The 20,386-nt window shown below is 46.5% G+C and overlaps 1 protein-coding gene and 1 long non-coding RNA gene across 3 annotated transcripts in view; one reads left to right on the top strand and one right to left on the bottom strand.

Annotated features, from left to right (window-relative positions):
* Positions 1 to 5,887, bottom strand: part of Dipk1c (divergent protein kinase domain 1C) — a 22,944-nt gene extending 17,057 nt beyond the window's left edge. For both annotated transcript variants that reach the window (XM_031366186.1, XM_031366187.1), the window contains exon 1: positions 5,544 to 5,887. In XM_031366186.1, the coding sequence (XP_031222046.1) occupies positions 5,544 to 5,732 (189 nt within the window). In that variant the 5' untranslated portion in view covers positions 5,733 to 5,887. The remainder of the gene's footprint in view (positions 1 to 5,543) is intronic.
* Positions 1 to 13,974, top strand: part of LOC116087435 — a 19,412-nt gene extending 5,438 nt beyond the window's left edge. Inside the window, exons 3-5 of the long non-coding RNA XR_004117437.1 lie at positions 3,186 to 3,264; positions 10,765 to 10,885; positions 13,655 to 13,974. This is a non-coding gene — a long non-coding RNA (uncharacterized LOC116087435). The remainder of the gene's footprint in view (positions 1 to 3,185; positions 3,265 to 10,764; positions 10,886 to 13,654) is intronic.
* The last annotated feature ends 6,412 nt before the right edge of the window (positions 13,975 to 20,386 follow it).

Below are 20,386 nucleotides of genomic sequence, written 5' to 3'. Positions count from 1 at the left end.
TCTTACTCTCTTGCTCTCTTACTCTTGTTCCCCCTCTCTCCGAATTCCCTCCCCCACCCCATGTGGCCATGGCCGGCCTCTGTGCAGGCCCCGGGACCCCAGAGACAGCTCTTTCACAGCAGCCAGTGGCATCTATGGTGCCCGAGAGTGGGAGCCAAACTCTGGAAGTTCCGCAGGGACCTCAGACCGGGAGAGGGGTCCTGCAGGGAAGGGGTCCTGCGACTTCTGCGGAAGGGCATGGGATGCGCACAAACTTCCAGAGTTTGCCTCTCCGGAGTTCGCCTCCATGAGCGACCCTGTAGTGGGCAAGACGGAGGCCACCATTTTAACCCACGTGACCTTAACTCTGGGATCCCTTTCCAAGGCACAGGGCAGGAAGTGAGCATGGGAAGGTAGTGTCACTCACTCTTTGCTCCCACAGCACAAAAGGAACAGCTAGTCAGGCTTCTCAGAAGCCTTCCCAGATGGTCTCGGGAAGGGTAAGTTCTGACGTAAGCAGTGAGTGCAGAGATGTGGTCATATACGGTACGTGTCATTCATTCGTGTCATCCATTGTCTGCGTCTGTGTTCCCCCAATTTTGTCTTGTGTTTACAGTTTCACATCTCTGTAATAAACCCGATAAGTAAATGCAACACTTCCTCGAGATCCTTTTAAATTAAACAGAAGAATCTGTGCGATGTCCAAAGGTGCCTTGGATCAGTTCCACAGGCATTTCTCTAATGTTACTGCATTCGTAATTTAATTGAGAATGCTCTTGCATGAGGTGCAGGGCAGAACTGACAAAGAAGGAGTGAGTGCCTGTGTGGTGGGGGAGAAGACAGAACCGCATAATCTCAGAGTGTTTCAAAGCGGTAAGAGAGGGGCCAGTCCTCGATGAAGCCTAGAGAAGAAGCCCTGGAGATCAGGTGGCAAGCTGGCCCCTGGTTGGGCGCCTAGCCAACCGCAGAGCTATTCTCCTTTGCTTATGAGTCAAAAGTAAGTGTGGCAGGGGGAGCTGACTCTCCTCCTCTAAGTGGTGACCGTCATTGCCATAGTCATGAGTTACACCTGGAGATTCCAGAGCCAGCGAATCCCATCCAGACTGGTCTAGAACAAGGCCTTGAGGTTTAGTCCCCATCTTGACACAAACAGATTAACACTGTCAGCTTTTGAAATTAACCCATTTTTGAATGAGTACTCATGGGGCCACTCCCCACTGCAGCTCCCAGGCTTAGTTCACAGCCGAGATGACAGCCTTGCAGGCTCCTAACTAATACCAGAGCCCAGTATGGACAGGACCAGAACACAACACAGTTTAGTTTGGGATCAGGCTGGGTTTGCCTCTGGGCATGTAAGATGAGGACAATTGTCCAGTGTCACAGGAGACATCACAAGTCCAACAGAGTCAGAGGCACAGTCCCTTGCACAGTATCCCTGAGCAATGAAAGCTCCCCTCTCCAGCTTCCCAGACCTGGTTAGAGAGTAGGTTCAGGGCTTCCTGGAGGACATGGTCTGACCTCGGTGCTACCAGTGAAGGGAGCCTTGTCATCGGACAATAAAGCAGAGGGTTGTTCTGTCACAGCAGGCTGTGCAGAGGCCCAGCCCAAATTTTGATGAAGCACAAGTGTCCAGAGAATCAGAAAGCGTACTTCAGAATGGAGAGGCCGCTAAAGCCTGGGCCTGAGGCCAGACTGGACTAGTTTATCAGAAATACTCTTCCAGGGCTTGGACGATGGCTTGTTGCACAACTGTGAGGGCCTAAAGGTGTGTTAGCACAAGTCTGTAATCCCAGGGCTCCTGTGGCAAGATTGGGGAGGGGGCGGAAATATAGGAGACTCTGGTATACATGGTGCTAAACAACAACAAGACACTGTTTTCAAACAAAGGAGAAAGTAAGGTCCAACACCCAAAGTTGCACTCTGGTCTCCATATGTCTTCTGTAAGATGCATGTACATGTCCATGTACACACACACACACACACACACACTCGCACACACACACACTCACACATACACACCATCACATCCCTCTCACCCTTCCCTCCCTCTCTAATTCCTCCCATGTCCCCTTTCCAAGTTCACGACCTCTCATTTCAATAGTATAGTTACACATATATACATGTGTGTATATTACATGTATATACTATATACATATGTGTATATATCTAGTATATTCATGTGTACCTGTCCAAGGCTGACCATTGGAGACCGGATCACCTAAGAGATTGGCAAGTGTTAAAGAAGCACTAAGTCCCTACATAAGAAGCATTCAGACTTCACGAAAATAGTCCTTCTCCAGGAAGACACACATACATGTCTTGCAGAGTCTCAGCAGGCATCGCCCCAGCATGCAAATCCTCCTCTACAAGGGCAGCAAAGACTGTTTGCAGAAAGGGTCTGCTCAGTGCAAGGAAGTCTTTCTCAGCAGAGGCCCAGGCTGTGTTCCCTGAGGCCTGTGCCATCTCTATTATCACACACACACACACACACACACACACACACACACACACACATAAACAGAGAGAGAGAGAGAGAAGAGAGACAGAGAGAGAAGTCTGCCAACCCAAAACACCCAGAATCTTTAATGTAGGCAATAGTGCTAAATTCCATAGCACCTAACTAGTCCGAGGCAAACGTTTCTGAATATCACAACCTATGGGAAGATTGCTGTGGAGAGGGGTCCCCTAAGCTGATGTCCGGGGTTTGCAGTATAGAGACTTTCAACTATCCAGAGCCTTGAATCCTCAACATATTAACATTATTAAGCAGAACAATGGGATTAAATGTTCCCATCTGCAAGAACAGCAAATGCTGTTAGAGTTTGTTGAGGTTAAGTGAAATAGCACAATCTGTACTTCTGCCTATGTTACTGGGCAGTGTGGACATCAACAGGCACTGGCAGAGAGCTTTTCGGCTCTCTATGGTGATCTGCCTGCAGAAGCTAGGGATGTTGGGGTGTCCCTGTTAGTGCTCCCTAACCACTCCTCAGCCCAGCAGAGCCTCAACGCATAGCTCCCCAGAGAAATAAGGCCCTAACAACCTCACAGCCAGCCCAGGAGGAGTGTCCCTTCTGTGGATGCTGGACAGCTGGTGAGTCACACAAAAGGAGCAGGAAAAAAAAAAAAACGGGGAATCCAAAGGACCCAGGGGTCGAAGCTTTCAAAACAAGTCAAGCTGGCTTTCTAAGCAACTCTTGTCTTTGCAGATGTTGGAAACCCCTGGGGACTTAAGCCTCACCCCATCCCCTAGCTGGCTCTTTGCTACCTGGTTACTATATTCTGCAGGTAAGTTTCCCCCTCTATCAGCAAAACCACTCTGGGGCCTGGGAACACAGACTGCCAGCATGGGAGACTCCCCGGGACTCTTGGCTCTGCCAGAGAGAACCTCGCTTTGGCTCTAATTTCTTATGTGCACTGGGTACTCAGAGTGAAAGCTAATGAGAGTCTGGAGGCCAGTCAGAAAAATAACAACCGCCTTTATTATGTAGGATGAAAGCCAGGCAAAATGCAAAGTGCTAGGGAAGCCAGGACACAGAGGCTCGATTCAGAGCCAGCCCTCGGAAGCCACAATGCCAACCTCTGCTTGGCAGCTGCCTGGCTGGAGTTGCATTTTATTCTGCCTTGATTTAAGATCTTGGGTAAAGTGAGTCAGGGTACTTTCTTGGTTTTGCCTCAGCAAATGCAGAATGAAAGTATCAGGAAAGGCCATGCAAAGGTAAAAAGAGACACTTGCCAGAGAGAAGAACAACTCACTCAGAGCACCCACAATGCCTCCCGCCTCCCGCAGGGGTTCACCTGAAGTTCCCAACAAACTTAGGGAAATGGCTTTGGGGATTTGGCAAGAGTTAAGATTGAGAGCTGTAAAAGACAGAATCAATCTTTTCAGCTCTCTGTCAAACTAAAAATGATCCCATATGGCTACATTGAAGATGTATTGGTAAAGCTTCTAAGCAGAATTGGTTTTAATTTACAGCCTGGAATGCAAGGAAAGTTATGACTACCAATTACTTAAATCCTATCAGGCAATTTAATTTCCATTAGGCTTCTCTCAGCATGACCAAAGGTAAATAAATAAATAATGGGCTTTGTTTCCTATTTTAATCTACAAGGTTATTTCAAGTTTGTGAATGGGACCTGGGTCTTAGCCAAACTACTAAATGTTGTTGTTTAGTCAGAGAGCTTCACCAAAATAAAAGGGAATTTTATTTTGGGGCTTCTTAGATGGCTACTGGGGAAATTAATGTTCCCATCTGCAAGAAGAGTGAGTGCTGTTAGAGTTTAAATCTTGCAATTTAAAACTTGATGAAACTTCAGTTAAACGGTGAACAGTAGACAGAACGTGTTTGTCCTTTTGTGGAGGAAGCAAGTTAACAGGGTGACAGTAGCAACATTTAGTTAGGAAACATGCTTTGGTGGCTTAATTTTCCCAGTCTCCTTGAAAGAGAGAGGGAGGAAGGGAGGGAGGGAGGGGAGGAGGGCAGGAGGAAGTGGTGGAGGGGAAAGAGGAGGTGGTTGTAGAGGTGATGAAGAAGTAAGAGCATGAGGAGGGGAAGAAAAAGCCTTTAAAAATACTCAATGCTTAATACTTAATCCGTTCCGAAATTCTCACAATCTGAAAACAAATAAAAGTCCTTTTAAAGCAAGTGAACTGAAACCCCTCCCCCCCCCAGAGTTCCTTGGAGGTTTCACACCAAATGCTCAGGTAGTCACGATTTTAGGACGTGAATAATCACGGTGGAGAGCAAATACAGGCTACTTTCTAGAGGTCGGAGATGCCTGCCTGTACTCAAGTCTCTCCTGAGCATGAATTCCTAGGCAGAATCCAGAAGAAAAAAAAATGAGCATTTTACTTCATAGAGGAAAGGCCAGTCCGACCATTCAACAGCCCTGTCATGTGATGTTTCTTTGTATCTACAACAGCCCGGCCAGTTTAAGGAGCAGCTCAGGGAAAATCCTCTGACCTTCCCTCTTTAGGGGACCGCAGTAGAGCACGGACAGGGTCAACCAGGCTGGCTTCATGGCGCGTTGTGCTCCTTAAGAGGTGTCTGCCTCGGTTCCTCTGGACCCGAACAGCCAAAGGGTCCAGGAGGAGCCCAAGCAACAATCAAACAATGGGGTTTGATCAAGTGGGGGTGATCCGGCAGCCCCATGGGATCACCGAAAGATGGTGGCTTAACGGGCGATCTAGCCTAAGAAAGAGGTGTATCCTCCAAACCTGGCCACCTGAACTGGATGTAAGCGCCACAGACCAGGAATCGCCCTGCAAACTTTCTGGCATGAGTACTGTCCCGGGACGCAAGACTAATTTTGGAGGAAAAAGAGGGAACCCCTGGATCGCCCATAGGGAACTCCTAGCCTGGGTATTTCATGCTTGCATAGGGACCTCCTTTCCCCTTGGGGGGGGGTAGCCGCCCCGCCCCTCCCCCCAATTCCCCTATCCCAGGATGGAGTGGTCGCTACGATGCTGCAGCATCGCAGGTGATGTGGACTCCGAGAACCTGGAGAAGGTGTCCTGGAACCCGACCTGGACGCGCGACACTGAGCAATGCGGCGGCGGGACCTACCAGCGCAGCCAGGATGCGCCGGCTCTTCTCGTCCGTGCAGCGCTCCGAGAGGACGCTCGGGTGTGCGCGGAGCAGCAGCGCGGCTGCCAGCACCCAGCCTGCGGTCCACGCGGCGAAGGCGAGGAGCGCGCCCCGCCGCCAGCGCCCGCACCGTGCAGCCCGGCCCCGTGCGCCCGCCGCCCGCGCCATCGCCAGCCCTGAGCTCGGGTCGCCGCTCCGCGGCTCCAGGGGCGGGGAGGGGGAGGGGCGGCGGGAGGGGAAACCAGCCTCGGGCACCGCGTAGGAGTCCAAGCACTGCGTGGGGATCCGCTCCCGGCTTCTGGGACCTACCCACCCTGGCCACCTTTACACTTTCTTTTCCACTTTTGTTCCCTAAGACTAAGCCTCTCACTTCTCCGCAGGGCCTCGCCACTTCCCTGGTTCTTAGACTGCCGCCCTCTGCCTAGCCACTACACTCGCCCCTTCCCAGGACCCTACTGGACCCCCTCCAACCTCTAGGCTGCCGCTCTCTGCTCATCCCCTTCCCCTCCACCAAGTCTGACCTCATCTTCGGATCCCTCCCCGCATCCCGTGGTGACATCTCCAGGCTTGGAGAGGAAGAAACGGGGGCAGTGAGGGACCTTCTGGGACACCCGGACCATCCCTTCCCAAGAGCGCGCGGGTCACAATGCAACCTCCCGTACTGCTCAGGACGTGAGGGCTTCCTTGTAGGAGTAAAGAGGGACCGGGTGTCAGCACTAACATGGCCACTACAAAGGTTCACCCGTGCGTTTTCGTCTGCTTGGGCCTTTGCAGCGCCATCCTTGAGCCCTGCTCTCCAGACCATTCTCTAGCAAAGACAACACAGTGGGTGGCATGCTCAGAGTCCTGAGAGGTATTGTCAGCTTTGAAGGGCGCTAAAAGAGTCAAGGCCTCTCTTCAGGCATTCACCAGACAAAAACGCAGCAGGGTCGCTGCAAACCCCTTTCCCAGAAGCCCTGCCGCTGCCCTGTGCCCTACCTTCTCAAACTCCGCTTCTCACCCTGATTGAGCTTTCTCTAATAACCTCAAGGGAACTGGTGTCCTAACTTAGTCTATTCTGCAAGTCTCTGGTTCTCGGATAGCTGCCTCCCAGAATTTTAGAACAAATTGAATGCTCAGGATGAGTTGTTAAGACTCGCCGGAAGTTTCCAAAACTTACAAGGCTCAGGAGGCACCTCCCTGTGTGGCCGTGTAACTGGGACAGAGGGGAATAAGATACAGTTTAAAAAAATAATTTTTAAAATGTTTCTTTTGGTTTTGAGATATTGTAACTATGCCTTTTCCCTTTCCCTTTCCTCCCTTCCACATACCCTCCCCTTCCACATACCCTCCCCTTCCACATACCCTCCCCTTCCACATACCCTCCCCTTCCACATACCCTCCCCTTCCACATACCCTCCCCTTCCACATACCCTCCCCTTCCACATACCCTCCCCTTCCACATACCCTCCCCTTCCACATACCCTTCCCTACGCTCTTTCATATGACCTCCTTTTTCATTAATTGTTGATACTTGCATATATCTATGTATATATATATATGTATATACATACACACACACATACACATATATATATATATATATATATATATATATATATATATCCTGCCCATTCTATATAATGTTACTTATAAGTTTTCAGGGATGCTCATCTCATATCGCATAATCAATTGGTGTGCTCTTTCCTGGGAAAGACTATTTCTCTCAATCTTTTTTTTATTTATTTAAACAAGAAATAAAAACTATGAGGCATGGAGGCACATTGTTAACCCCAATATTCAGGAGGCAGAGACAAGCAAATCTCTGATTTCAAGGCCAGCCTGGTCTACATAGGAAGTCCAAGATGACCCAGGCTGCATACTGAACCCTGTCTCAACAAGCCAACCAACCAACGGAGGGAGAATGGGAAGCAAACCTTGACATTAAAATTAATATCAGGATTAAGTTTGACTTTGTGACTTCCAGACTACATTACTAAGCAAACTTCTTTTATCATTTTATACAGAATAAAAACAAAAAAAGTAACTCCATAATAAAAGAGATCCATGCAGCAGTTAGAGTATTCGCTGGATCCCTGGACTACAGGAGATCCGTGCAGCAGTTAGAGTACTCGCTGGATCCCTGGGCTACAGGAGATCCATGCAGCAGTTAGAGTACTCGCTGGATCCCTGGGCTACAGGAGATCCATGCAGCAGTTAGAGTATTCGCTGGATCCCTGGACTACAGGAGATCCGTGCAGCAGTTAGAGTATTCGCTAGATCCCTGGACTACAGGAGATCCGTGCAGCAGTTAGAGTATTCACTGGATCCCTGGGCTACAGGAGATCCATGCAGCAGTTAGAGTATTCGCTGGATCCCTGGACTACAGGAGATCCGTGCAGCAGTTAGAGTATTCACTGGATCCCTGGACTACAGGACATACACAGAACTGCACAGCTGTGGTTATAAACTTTGTATTCTGCACAAAGCCAGAAAAGATGAAGTCCATCGAAGCTCAGTTCACTGTGCCCTTGGCCTGGGGGTATGGAAAGAGACACCTGACTATACAATTCAAAATAATTGGTAGGTCTGGTGAGGACAGGTGGCAGAGGCCTATGGGTCATAAATAAGTGTACAATATAAGCAGATAAGGTGGGGGAGTCGTCACAGCAACTTGGTTTAAACAGGTTCAATCTCCTTAAGGAAATTATGAAATCTCAGCTACTTTCCCAACTCCCTTAGTACACAGAAGTCCTAATACTGAGAAAAGGGACAAAGATTCTTCCCATCTCGGTAGCAAACCTCCTTTATGCAGATCTTCATGAAGTTGTTTTCCTTTGCCTTGAAGGAAGTGTAAATTTAGTTCCAGCTTAGTCTCACCACCGAGTCAAAAGCTCTATGAGCAGACAAGAGGTACCCCAGGATACCCCCAGATTCTAAATTCAGGCTCATGGCCCACATCCGAGTCTCTATCATTTTGTTAGTTTCATCACTGTGGCAAACACTGGAGAAAAAGTTTTTGCAAGGAGGACCTCATTCTGGTCCACGGTTTCAGAGACTTCTGTCCACAGTAGTCTGGCTCCATGCATCCATCATGCAGACTATTACAGAAGCAAGAATGTTGTTCAGCATCTAGCAGCCAAGAAGCCAAAGCCAGATAGGAAGGGCAGGGCATAAGATTAATCCCAGGTGACCTCCTACCTGCAGTCAGGACCTACGGTCTACTTTCTATCGCCTTCCAATAACTCCATTAGAATATGAATCAATCAATGGATTAATCAATGGATTAGTTCAGAGCCCTCCTGACTTAATCTCTTCTTGATGATTAGAACTATCAGCTGGGACCAAGCCTTCAATACGGAAGCCTTTGGGGGTACATTTCATACACAAGTCATGCTAAAGACTCACTGACACTCAGCAACATGAACACTTCCTGTGTATGACAGAGGCTGTATTATTTGAGCATCTCTGGCAAAGCCTCAACACTGCTTGGTCATTTAACTGGAACTCCTCAGTGGAGGGGCTGCACCTTACTGTATTCTGTAGTCCCAGAACTCAATACAGAGCCCAATACAAACTATGCTTGCTGCATCGATTGGAGGAACGTGGCGCTAGCCTTTCCCCGACAAGATCAGAATGCTCTGCGTACCCTGAAGAATTTTTCTTGAGAAATTGCTTCTAACAGATAAATATTTCTATCTGATTTCTGGAGGGGATGTTGAAGAATGCAGATGCATTGCGGGGAGAGGAATATGTTTGAACATATCCTCTGGGTTCTGAACTCTTCCCTTGATAGCTGAGCTTGTCACCCAGGGCATGTTGCTGGTAGGCTATCACTGGAAGAAACTGTAATTCTGTAATTTTCTAAACACATGAGGTTATTGGTTCTCATTCTGCAACATGACATGAACTTACAAACACTTTGTAAAAAAAAAAAAATCTTGGCAACGAGGACTCTCACTTGTGATTGCAAAGTGCTTGATTTAGTTGTACTCACTAGCTTGCTCATTGCTGCTGGGTGGCCAGATGCACAGGCTGAGGAAGCAGTGCTATGCTAGGCTGGGTGAAGACCTCTGTGTGATCTGTCGGTGGGCAGGACACTGTTGGGGGCCCAGTCACTCACTGCTCACTCAGTTCAGTGTTCTCACCTCTGTCTCAATATTACATATGTCATGATCTTGAACGCTGCGCAGCTTCAGAAGGACCACACCAGGCCAAATAGTTCCATGTCAGTTTTTTTTAGGAGAGAGAGGGGCAAGGTGGAGGTGCAAAGAGAAGGGGCTTTCTTTATACATGGGTGATGACGTGATTACAGGTAAAAGTGGGAGGTGAGCCAAGTGGATTCTGAGAATATGGTGGCTGTTGCCTTGGCAACAGCCTGCTGGTCCTGCCTATGTGATGTCACAGTTTTCGGAGGTCCTGATACCAACAATCTACATATTTATTGCTCTAAAAATGAATACGGAAAATGCTCTGGGTGACCCAATTTTCATTAGTATGACAGGGATATGGAAGCGAATCAGTGCCCAAGGAAGAGCCTCACATGCTGTGCTCGGAGTGTCGACTAGCATGCCCACTGTGGGGGAGGTTTCGCAAAGAGCTAAAGCTAAATCCATCATATGCTCCAACTTTACCACTCCTGGGTATACACATGAAGGGTTCCAAGCAATACGTCACTGAAAGATTCATTTTGATCTCTGGTTTCAGTCAGAGGTTTCAGTCTGTGGCTGCTGGCTGCTGTTCTCAGTCCTTCCGTAAGACAGTACCTTGTGGTGAGCACACGCTGGCACCAAAGCTGCTCACTTCACATGGCCAGGAAGCAGAGAGAGAAAGGATGGTACTAGGGGACATGTACCCTTCAGGGCCACACCCCCCATTCATTTACCTCTGCAGACTAGGCCCTACGTCTTGGTTTCTGCCATTTCTCAATGATATTTTCAAATTCTGGATCAATCCATGGATTAGGTCAGAATCCTCAGGGTCCAGGCATTTGCAGGAAATCCCACATCTGGGCATCGCACTGGGGACCAAGCACACAGGTTTTTTGGCATATTTAATATCTAAAGTATCACACTCTATCCAGACCACTGCTGTTCACACAGGTGTCTTGCGTCAGGTTAAGAGCATCTCCAACAGTTACCATTTTTACCAACTATCTGAAAGACTTTAGGTAGAACAAGATTTTAGCTTATGCTATTTGCTCTGTCCTCTGCTTTGACAGCAGTGGCTTCCTCGTGTACGTGGGGCAAGTGCGGAGACAGAGCGAAGCAAGTTTCTGGCCACTTTGGGGACAGTGAAAATCACTAGAAGACACCAGAGTTGCCGTCACCATCACATCCCAGGTACAGCCCAAGCATTAGAAATGTTAGTGATGTCATCATCCTAGGAATACCTTTCCCAGTTCCTACTTGGTGTTTTATTAAGTGAAATGGGCCCAATTTTTAAAATGAGATTTTTTGGGTGTGTGTGTGTGTGTGACAATCCATGGCTTCCCTTGGTGAGGTTCCAAGCTGCGCATACTGCAAACTGATATTCCAGAGGACAGATTCCTTTCTTTCTTCCTTTCTCTCTTTCTTTCTTCCTTCCTTCCTTTCTTTTTCCTTCCTTCCTTCCTTCCTTCTTTCCTTTCTTTCTTTCTTCCTTCCTTCCTTTCTTTCTTTCTTTCTTTCTTTCTTCCTTTTTGTTGTTGTTGTTGTTGTTTTGAGACAGGGTTTCTCTGTATAGCTCTGGCTGTCCTGGAACTCACTCTGTAGACCAGTCTGGCCTTGAACTCAGAAATCTGCCTGCCTCTGCCTCCCAAGAGCTGGGATTAAAGGCATGTGCCACTACTGCCTGGTGGGAGACAGATTTCTAAGAGATGAGAAGGAAGGGAGAGTCATGGCACTGCTGTAGAAAGTGAGAGCCTTGAACCACCCAATGAATAAACCCAGATACCTGCCCTGTACAGACAAAGCACAGGCAAAGCATGACACACAGCTGATAATAACAACGACACTGGAGGTAAGCTAAGCATGCGCAGAAGGGATTACAAAAACCTTAGCTGTCTGTCTGCCAAAAGATATGGCATAAAAAGGTGGCAGAGAACATTTCGGGGAATATATTACAGGAGAATATCAGTCATTTCTATTTTTTTTCTATACCTGGAAAAATCACATTTGTCTACTGGCCACCCTGGGGTTTGTCCACACTATGTATGTGAGGTGGTTGTGATGAGCCTCTAAGGACTTCACATCTCCCGATCACGTGGCTGGGTAGGGCCGATCACGTGGCCGGGTAAGGCAGCCTCAACATGAGAAACTACTCAGAGCCAGAGCTGTCCTCAAGCTTTGTGGGACTGTTTGGCAAGATAGGCCGTGTTTGATTCCATTATTACTTTTGTAGTCATCTTGTACAACTAGGATCACATAACAGATGTATTTTGCACTGATCTCCTTTTGTTCAACCATCCCAAGGGTCCTCCATGTTGTAACATATATCAACACTTCATTTCTTTTATATTACAGTTGAGTCCATTGTGTGAACATAGCACTGAATATTTCAGCACTTTGTCAGCTCGTGAACATCTAAATGTTTCCCCATTTTTTTGCCATTGCACGTAGCACTGTTGTGGGAGTCTGCATACATGTCTTTATGCACATATATGTTTTTATTTCTGGATTCTAGAATTGTTAGGTATTAAGGTAAATTTTTATTTAAGTTTTATGTGCATCTGTGTGAGCATGGGAGGTATACTGCATATATGTCTGGGAGAAGAGAGGTGTATATGTGCACATGTATGTGAGGAAGCTGTATATGTGTATATGTGTATACGTGTACATGTATGAGTGAAGATGCAGACATGTATGTGTGAGAGATGTGTATGTGGGGGCATATGTGCACATATGTGTGTGAAGGGGTATATGTACACATGTATATGGGGAAGCTGTATATGTGTACATGTGTGAGTGAAGATGTTTATGTGCAGACATGTATGTGTAAGAGGTGTGTATGTGGGGGCATATGTACACATATGTGTGTGAAGGGGTATATGTGCACATGTATATGTGTGAGACAGAGAGTTGTATATGTACACATGGTATGAAGGGGGCTATATATATCCACATGTGTGTGTGAGCATGGGTCAGAGGATGATGCTAAGTGTCCTGTTCTATCATTATCTGACTTAATCCTTTGAATCAGGGTCTCTCCTTGAATCTGGAACTCATGTATTTTGGCCAGGCTGGCAGTTATTAAGCCCCAGCCGTACCCTTGTCTCTTTCCTCCATGACCTGGGGAGACAGGCTCCCTCAAGACCATGTTCAGCACATTAAGTGAGTGTCAGGATTCAACCTTAGGTCCTCATGGTTGCCCAACATGTGTGCCTAAGTACTAAGCCATCTCCTGTTCCCTAGATTTAACTTTTAAAGAAACAGCCAGTTGATTTTTCCCAAAATGTTTGCACCATTTTACATGCCATCAGATTTATCTCTGTGTCTTGCCAACAGGCACTAGTTAAAATTCACTGATGACATTCTAGGGTCAATGTATCATGTCCCGGAATTGTGAACTGTATGTCATGAATAGTCGTTATTTTTGTTTTTAAGGGCCAGAAGTGGCCCTACAACTTAAGTAAGTGTTGTCCCCCAATTATATCCAGCTATGATAGAACTGCAATTTAAGGGTGCCGGTTCAAGTCCTTAAGACTGACTGGGCTCAGCTTGTCACAGAGGTCTGTGAGTGAAGAAAAGCATTGGCTGGTCCCTAGAGTTGTCAGGAATGCTGGGCCAGATCCTGGGAAAACAGGGGGCTGCCCTTTTGGTCTCAGAACACCAGCAACATTGATTAAGGCTCAGGAGCTGCAAAAGAGCAGGCATTTCCTGCCTCTTCCCTCCTGTTGGGGGAACTAAGGGGAGTCTCTCCTCAAAGCCTCCACTCTGTTTAGCTGATGCCTTTGTTGTTCTCGGGGCTCAACCAGTATGCTTTGCCCTGATCGAATCACTATGCTCCTCTTTGGACTGAGCTTGGTGTGATGAGCCTCTGGGGTTTTCTAACCACCCACAGTTGCACTGATTATTCTGTGACTAAACTTTAGGAAAAATGCAACCTTTTCTTGGCCTCCCTTCTCTTAACAGGTCCCACTGCAGTTTCCAACCGCAGCCTTCAGTTCACCCCACCCACAGCTGTGCCTTGGGATTTCTCTCCAGAAAGGTAGTCACCCCCCATGCTAACCCTTCACACATGGGTGTCTTCCTGTGAGTGCCTGTCTGAGATGCACATCAAGCCCACGAGAGTGAAGCACAGGGAAAATCTGTGTCATGCCACTTGGCACTGAGATGCTTATGCAAGCATCCGTAGGAAAAAGTGACATCCCAGAATTGTCATTTCTCATTTGGCAATGGCATCTAACTCATTGCCAAGGTCTGTGCTCAGCCATAAAGCACGCCTGAAGGAACTGTGCGGCCCTGACTCTTCTGGTGAGAGCTGGCCCTCTGTTGTGCCAGGAAGTGTTCGTGAACCCCAAAAGACCACCGAGGAACCAATTCTGATGTAATCACATTAGGGTTTTTATTTACAAGCTCGAGCTTGGGCCACACTGCCTCTGACAGCAGAATGGGAAGGGGCAGGCCTGAGTTCTTATGGGGACAAGGCTTTATAGGAAATGATGAGCAAGCGAGGGGAGTTTAGCCTGGCAAGTATCTAACTGAATAACTGTTGTGCGCCGACAGGTGGGTACTCTGCAGCAAGACTGTATACAATTATGAACAGTCTGAAACAATCAGTCATCTTTGACTAACTGTTCCTAGGAGTAGCTAGGGAGTAATTCTGGCCAAGGACGAGCCGTGGGCTCCTTCCTAGTACTTGGGTGTAACTTGGGTTCAGCTGTGGGCTAAGTTCTCAGGCTCTTTTCTTTTAAGATGGAGGCCAGTCCCAAGTAGGTCTGGCCTCTCACCTCCACCTCCCTCTGAGCCTAGGGTGTGAAAATCAGAGAATCCTAAATACTTCGCTTTTAGCTGCTTCATCCAATAATCGCATATTGAAGATAAAGCTTTCCATTTGAGTGCCTCATACCAAAGGCCGAGGGGGCTGTTAGGTGTCAGCATAAGAATCGAATATCATATCATCTGCACCACTGGAAGATGCTGTCAGCCTTGATGGCAAAAAGACTATTTCAGAGGCTGAGACAACTCAGTAAGAAAAGCACATGTCCACAGTGTGAAGCCCAGAACCCGGGTCATAAAGAAGCCAAGCAGGCGGTGTGTGCTTATAATGAGTGTCCATGGTGGGGAAATAGAGACGAATAGATTCCTGGAGCTCACTGGCCAGCCTGGCACACGCAGCAAGCTCCAGGCCAGGGACAGACTCTATCAAAAACAAGGTGTATGGCCCTGAGGAACTGGAAGTTGACCTCTGACCTCCAGAGGCACCTCAAGAACAGGTATGTGTACTGGGGGTGGGGAGCTGGCTTTATTACACAGAGAAGTTTGTGCTACCTGGTCCTGCTCCCCAGGTCTCATGGTCTTTCTGAGCTTATGTAGCTTTGGTCTGCTCTACTAGGGCACAGACCTGGGATCCCCGAAGGCCAGAGTGACCACAGCGTCCCTCGTAATGTCCTAGCCCCAAAGCATCATTTCTATCCCTCTGATAATGCAGTAATGTTGGCTTTTTGTTTTTAAAATAAAGGTGTGTGTGTGTATGTGTGTGTGTGTGTGTGCGTGCGCGCGCGCACACGTAGGTGTGGGTGTCTTTTATTTTGCCTTGTTTTGACACAAAAATCTCATGTAACCCAGGCTTGCCTTGGACTTCGTAGCAGAAGATGATCTTAAACTTCCAATCCTCCTGCCTCCACTTCTGGATGGTTGAGATAACAGGTAAGAGCCATCACAGCAAATTTAAACTTGAATATTTTTTCGTTTATTTATTTGTGTTGTTTGTTTTTAGAAAAGGTTAGCTTTATAGTACAAATGAGAAAGGCAGACGCAGTGATTTCCAGCCCATGCCCCACCCCTTTGTGGGCGTGGTCCTCTGTTGTCTCCACCCTCTACCTCATGTGGAGCATCAGGGACCACAGGATGCTTCAAGCTCTAAGAACCATTAAACGTGAATCTTTTCTATCAAACACTATAAAACGTTTTTATAACAAAGAATTCAAATCTTTCATCTCTCCCACCTCATAAAACCTTTGTTGGCACAAAGGCCCTGGTACAGTCTTGGATTAAAGTGGCTGGCCCCTTCCCCCTTCCTCATCTTTGTACTGAGTCTCTTTAAAGCTAGCCAATAGGAAAAGACTGTGAGGCAGGACCAGACAATGGGGAAGGAACTGAGCAACCATAGGCGTTAGAATAAAATCCCAGTGTGCTTCTTGAGCAGATGCGCTTGCTGTTCTGAGTGCAGCCTCTGGAGCAGGAGAAAAGTTCTATCTTGTCAAGACCCTTCGCTTGGACTGGGGATCTCTTTCTCTAAGGTCTGGAGCTTATTCCTAACAACACATACCCAAAGCCCATAGTTCCTGTGTAGATCACTCTGGGTGTGCTCCAGATGTGGGTTTGAACAAAGGCTTTCTGCCACGGAACTAAAACGCAGACCAGGGTCTGCAGGGACAGTAGTTGCCTGATCAGCCCCACTCTTTCCCACGCCCCCTGGTAACCGCTGATCTTCTTATTGGAATCAAGCAGTATAAAGCTTTTCAAGTTGGCAATTTGGGTCAACTTTCTTCTAAGTCCTTCTGTGGATTGAGCCCTCATTTCCTTTAGCATCGAACAGATTCTATGATAGAGATGGGTTGGTTTATAAACTTTCCTCATGTACAGCTCCTTGTTTACTTCCAAGTTTCAGAAACTATGAATAAAGCTACTGAAAATATCCATGCACAGATTTGCATGTAGGTATTTGTAGCTCGCTGAGTGAAAATGTACACGCGAGATTGCTGTGTTACGCACGAGGTGGAATAGGACTGGCTTTGTAAGGAGTCTAGAGTCAAGCCTCGGGCCTCTGCACCACTGTGCTCCTGCTGCTCCCTGCTGCTGCGTTTGAACAGGAGCAGTCTGGCCTCAGGTGTTCCCCTGGGTAGTGTCTCTTACTGTTTTAACCTTCAGCTCTCTGACAACACTTGTTGGTGAATCTGTAATGGGCTTTATCAGCATTCGCTTAGGAAACAAAGACAACACAAAAACAAAAGACTTGTTGAAAGTATTTTAAATACTTTTTTGGAATATTTCATGAGGAGCAATGCAATTGTCACCATCAGAAACCTAGATCCAGGCTGGAGAGATGGCTCAGCAGGTAAGAGCACTCACTGCTCTTCTGAAGGTCCTGAGTTCAAATCCCAGCAACTACATGGTGGCTCACAACCATCTGTAATGAGACAGATCTCTTCTGGTGTGTCTGAAGACAGCTACAGTGTACTTACATTTAATAATAAATAAATCTTTGGGCCGAAGCGAGCAGAGGTCCAGAATTCAATTCCCCGCAACCACATGATGGCTGACAACCATCTGTACAGCTACAGTGTACTCATATATATAAAATAAATAAATAAATCTTTAAAAAGAAAAAGAAAGAAAGAAACCTAGATTCCTTAGACTTCCTTTTACTTGATCTATTTCAAGAACTACTTTATGGTGTCATTATTAGAAAGAGCACCACCATCATCAGGTGCTCTGGACTGGCCCTCTCTGGCCTCACCTCCAGTTAGCAAGTCCTGTGCCTTGCTCAGCCCCTGCGTAGTCAATAAAGTCCTGTCTCTCTTCTCTCACCTCTGTCAAGCTCTGAGCTGTTATCTTGGAAGCTTTGATGTTCCTATAAACAGATCAAATTCAGGACCTTTTTCCCTCTCCTGAGCCAGGCCTGCAGTCTCCATAGTACCCATACTCATAAATAAAAATAAATAATTTATTTTTTTAAAGTTATACTGAGCATGGTAGCACACCTTTAATCCCAGTACTCTAGGTCCTGAGGCTGATGGATCTCTGAGAGTTCAAGGCCAGCCTAGTCTCTATAGAGAGCTCCAGGACAGCCAAAGCTACATAGTGAGACATTGTCTCTAACAAAACAAAATAACAAGTTTCTACTTTGCTGATTCTTATGTATCTCTGTTGCTCTCAGAGCAGGTCAACACTGCTCCTCTTCCAACTTCTCACTCCTATAGCTTGGTGCAGCTTCTTCTTGGCCACCCACTTCTCTGTGAATGACTAGGAAAGCCTCTCACACCGCCCCCCCCAGCCACTCCCCAAGTCCTGTTCATTGTGTTAAACTTCTGAATGATCCTGGCACTGAGACAATGAAGAAAGGATAAAAAGACAAAAACAAACAAACAAAAAAACCCTCTTCTGAAAAATGAACTGTGTAAAAGTAGGCTCATAATAGATTAATGACATTATATATTTTCCTTTATCGACATTAATATTTAATGATAAAGCAAATGTCTGAAAGAGATATATTACAAAACACAAACGTGTATTGCGGGTGTAAATCACATTAGATTTACCACGCTACCACTTTAAGTGACAGTGGCAGTCAATATGCCCACACTGAACAGCCACTGCATGCTCATGCTCCCAATTCAGACTCTGACCTCATTAAGAACCAAGTCCCACTCTCCTCCGACGACCCCTGGTGATTCCTATTCTGCTTTTTCCTCTGTGGCTTTGACCATGGAAGTGTAGAACAAGATCTTCTGAAATAAAACTATCCTTAGGTTAAGAATTTTGCAGATCAATTGGCTGATCGTGGAGAATTAAGAGTGTTGCATGAGCCAAAGTCTCTTGGGCTATTCCTAGTTCCTTTAGTAGCCATTTATCACCAGTCCCTGTATTTGATCTAACATCCTGCAATATCTCTGTACTTGATGTAATATTATGTAAAATCTTTGGAATGTATTAATTTGAAATTAGTGGCCCACTTGCTTTTCATAACCCCCCAAACTAAAAATCTTATGAGATAGCCGCTGGGACCTACAGCAGAGATATTCCCACTGTGCAGAGATATCTCCACTATGCAGAGATACCTCCACAGAACTATGACCAACCCTGCTGATGTCCTCACCAGTGTGCTTAGTAGCTCACTAATTGACATTTAAAAGTTCTAAATGTGACTATAAAAGTTCATGTAACCTCTTATTTGATGGGATGTGACTTCATGTTTCTGAGCCATGATTGCAGAATGAATTGATTCGTATTCTGTTTGGAACCTGTTCAATGTTGGCCCAAGCTAAATTACCATTTAGATCCAAAGTCTTAAGTACTCAGTGCTTAGCCCTACCTTGAAACTATGGAGAGAATAAGGCCTTTAAGAGGTGAGGCCTTGCAGGCAGTGGTGGCGCACGCCTTTAATCCCAGTTCTTGGGAGGCAGAGGCAGGTGGATCTCTGAGTTAGAGGCCAGCCTGGTCTACAGAGAGAGTTCCAGGACAGCCAGGGCTATACAGAGAAACCCTGTCTCGAAAAAAAAAATCAAAACAACAAAAATCAAAACAAAAAAACCCAAAAAACAAAGAGGTGAGGCCTTGAGGGTAGTATTTTGTCAATGGAGGTGTGCTTTCAAAAGTTAAGGGATGGGCATGACCTCTTTCCAGGGTTTGTTGCCTGTGTATCCCATATCATGTGTTACTGAGATGGAGATCAGTTATCCTTAGGAATAAGGCAAGGACTCGTGGGAAATCGTAAATAGCCATGCGGCCCAAGAATGAGAGAGGAATGTGACTCCATCAACAGCCAGAGAAACAAGTAAAATGAGATGAGAGAGAGGAAGACAAATAAGGCATGGTTGCCTTGTGTTGAGGGACCCCGAATGAGGAGGGATGGGCCCCTCTGTGGCAATTTGAATAAGAATGGCTCCTGTATGTTCATATATTTGAAGGTTTGGTTCTAAGTTGTTGGACTGCTTAGAAAGGATTATAAATTGTGGCCTTGTTGGAGGATGTCTGTCTGTCTGCCTGTCTGCCTGTCTGCCTGTCTGTCTGTCTGTCTGTCTCTCTCTCTCTCTCTCTCTCTCTCTCTCTCTCTCTCTCTCTCTCACTCTGTGTGTGTGTGTGTGTGTGTCTTCCCCTAGTTCCCCAGCCCTTAATTTTCAGATAAGATGAAGATCTCTGCTGCTGATCCAGTGCCAGGCCTGCCTGCTACTGCCACACTTCCCAAACCTGATGCCCCCAGAACCACCCTGTAATGTAAGCAAGACCCTAACTAAATGCCTTCACTTGTGAGTCCACCTTGGTCATGGTGTGTCTTCACAGCAATAGAAGAGTATCTGAGATGCCCTCATTGGTTCAGCCCTCACTGTGCTCAAAGGATGATCAATCTCAACAAAAATGGCCCAAGTCTCCATCCAGTTTCCACCATGTGTCCCATTAAAGGCCATTAAACAAAGGAATATGATGGTGTGGCTTTCTTTAGATTATAGACACACACACATACACACAAAGATACACATATACCACATAGACATACATACACTTTACACAAACACACACTCCACACAAATACACACATACATATACCACACGACATATACACAGATATACAAAAGCATGTATATACATTCCACAGATATACAGACACACATGCACATACACATATACCACACATACACATGTATACTACACACATATCACACACACATCATACATATACATGTACACATTACCCATATCACACAGACATACACACACACAGACACACACCAACACCCACATGCACACACATACAAGATGCACACAGACACATATATAAACACACACAAAGCATATACCACAAACACACACACACACACACATCTCACATATACACAGACACACACATACACAGGCACACAAACACACATACCACATATACACAGACACATATACACACAGAAAGATAAACACAGAGAGACA

The sequence above is a fragment of the Mastomys coucha genome, unplaced genomic scaffold (genome assembly GCF_008632895.1).
Source record: "Mastomys coucha isolate ucsf_1 unplaced genomic scaffold, UCSF_Mcou_1 pScaffold13, whole genome shotgun sequence".
NCBI classification, from domain to species: Eukaryota; Metazoa; Chordata; class Mammalia; order Rodentia; family Muridae; genus Mastomys; species Mastomys coucha.
This window is presented reverse-complemented; position numbering and strand designations above follow the sequence as displayed.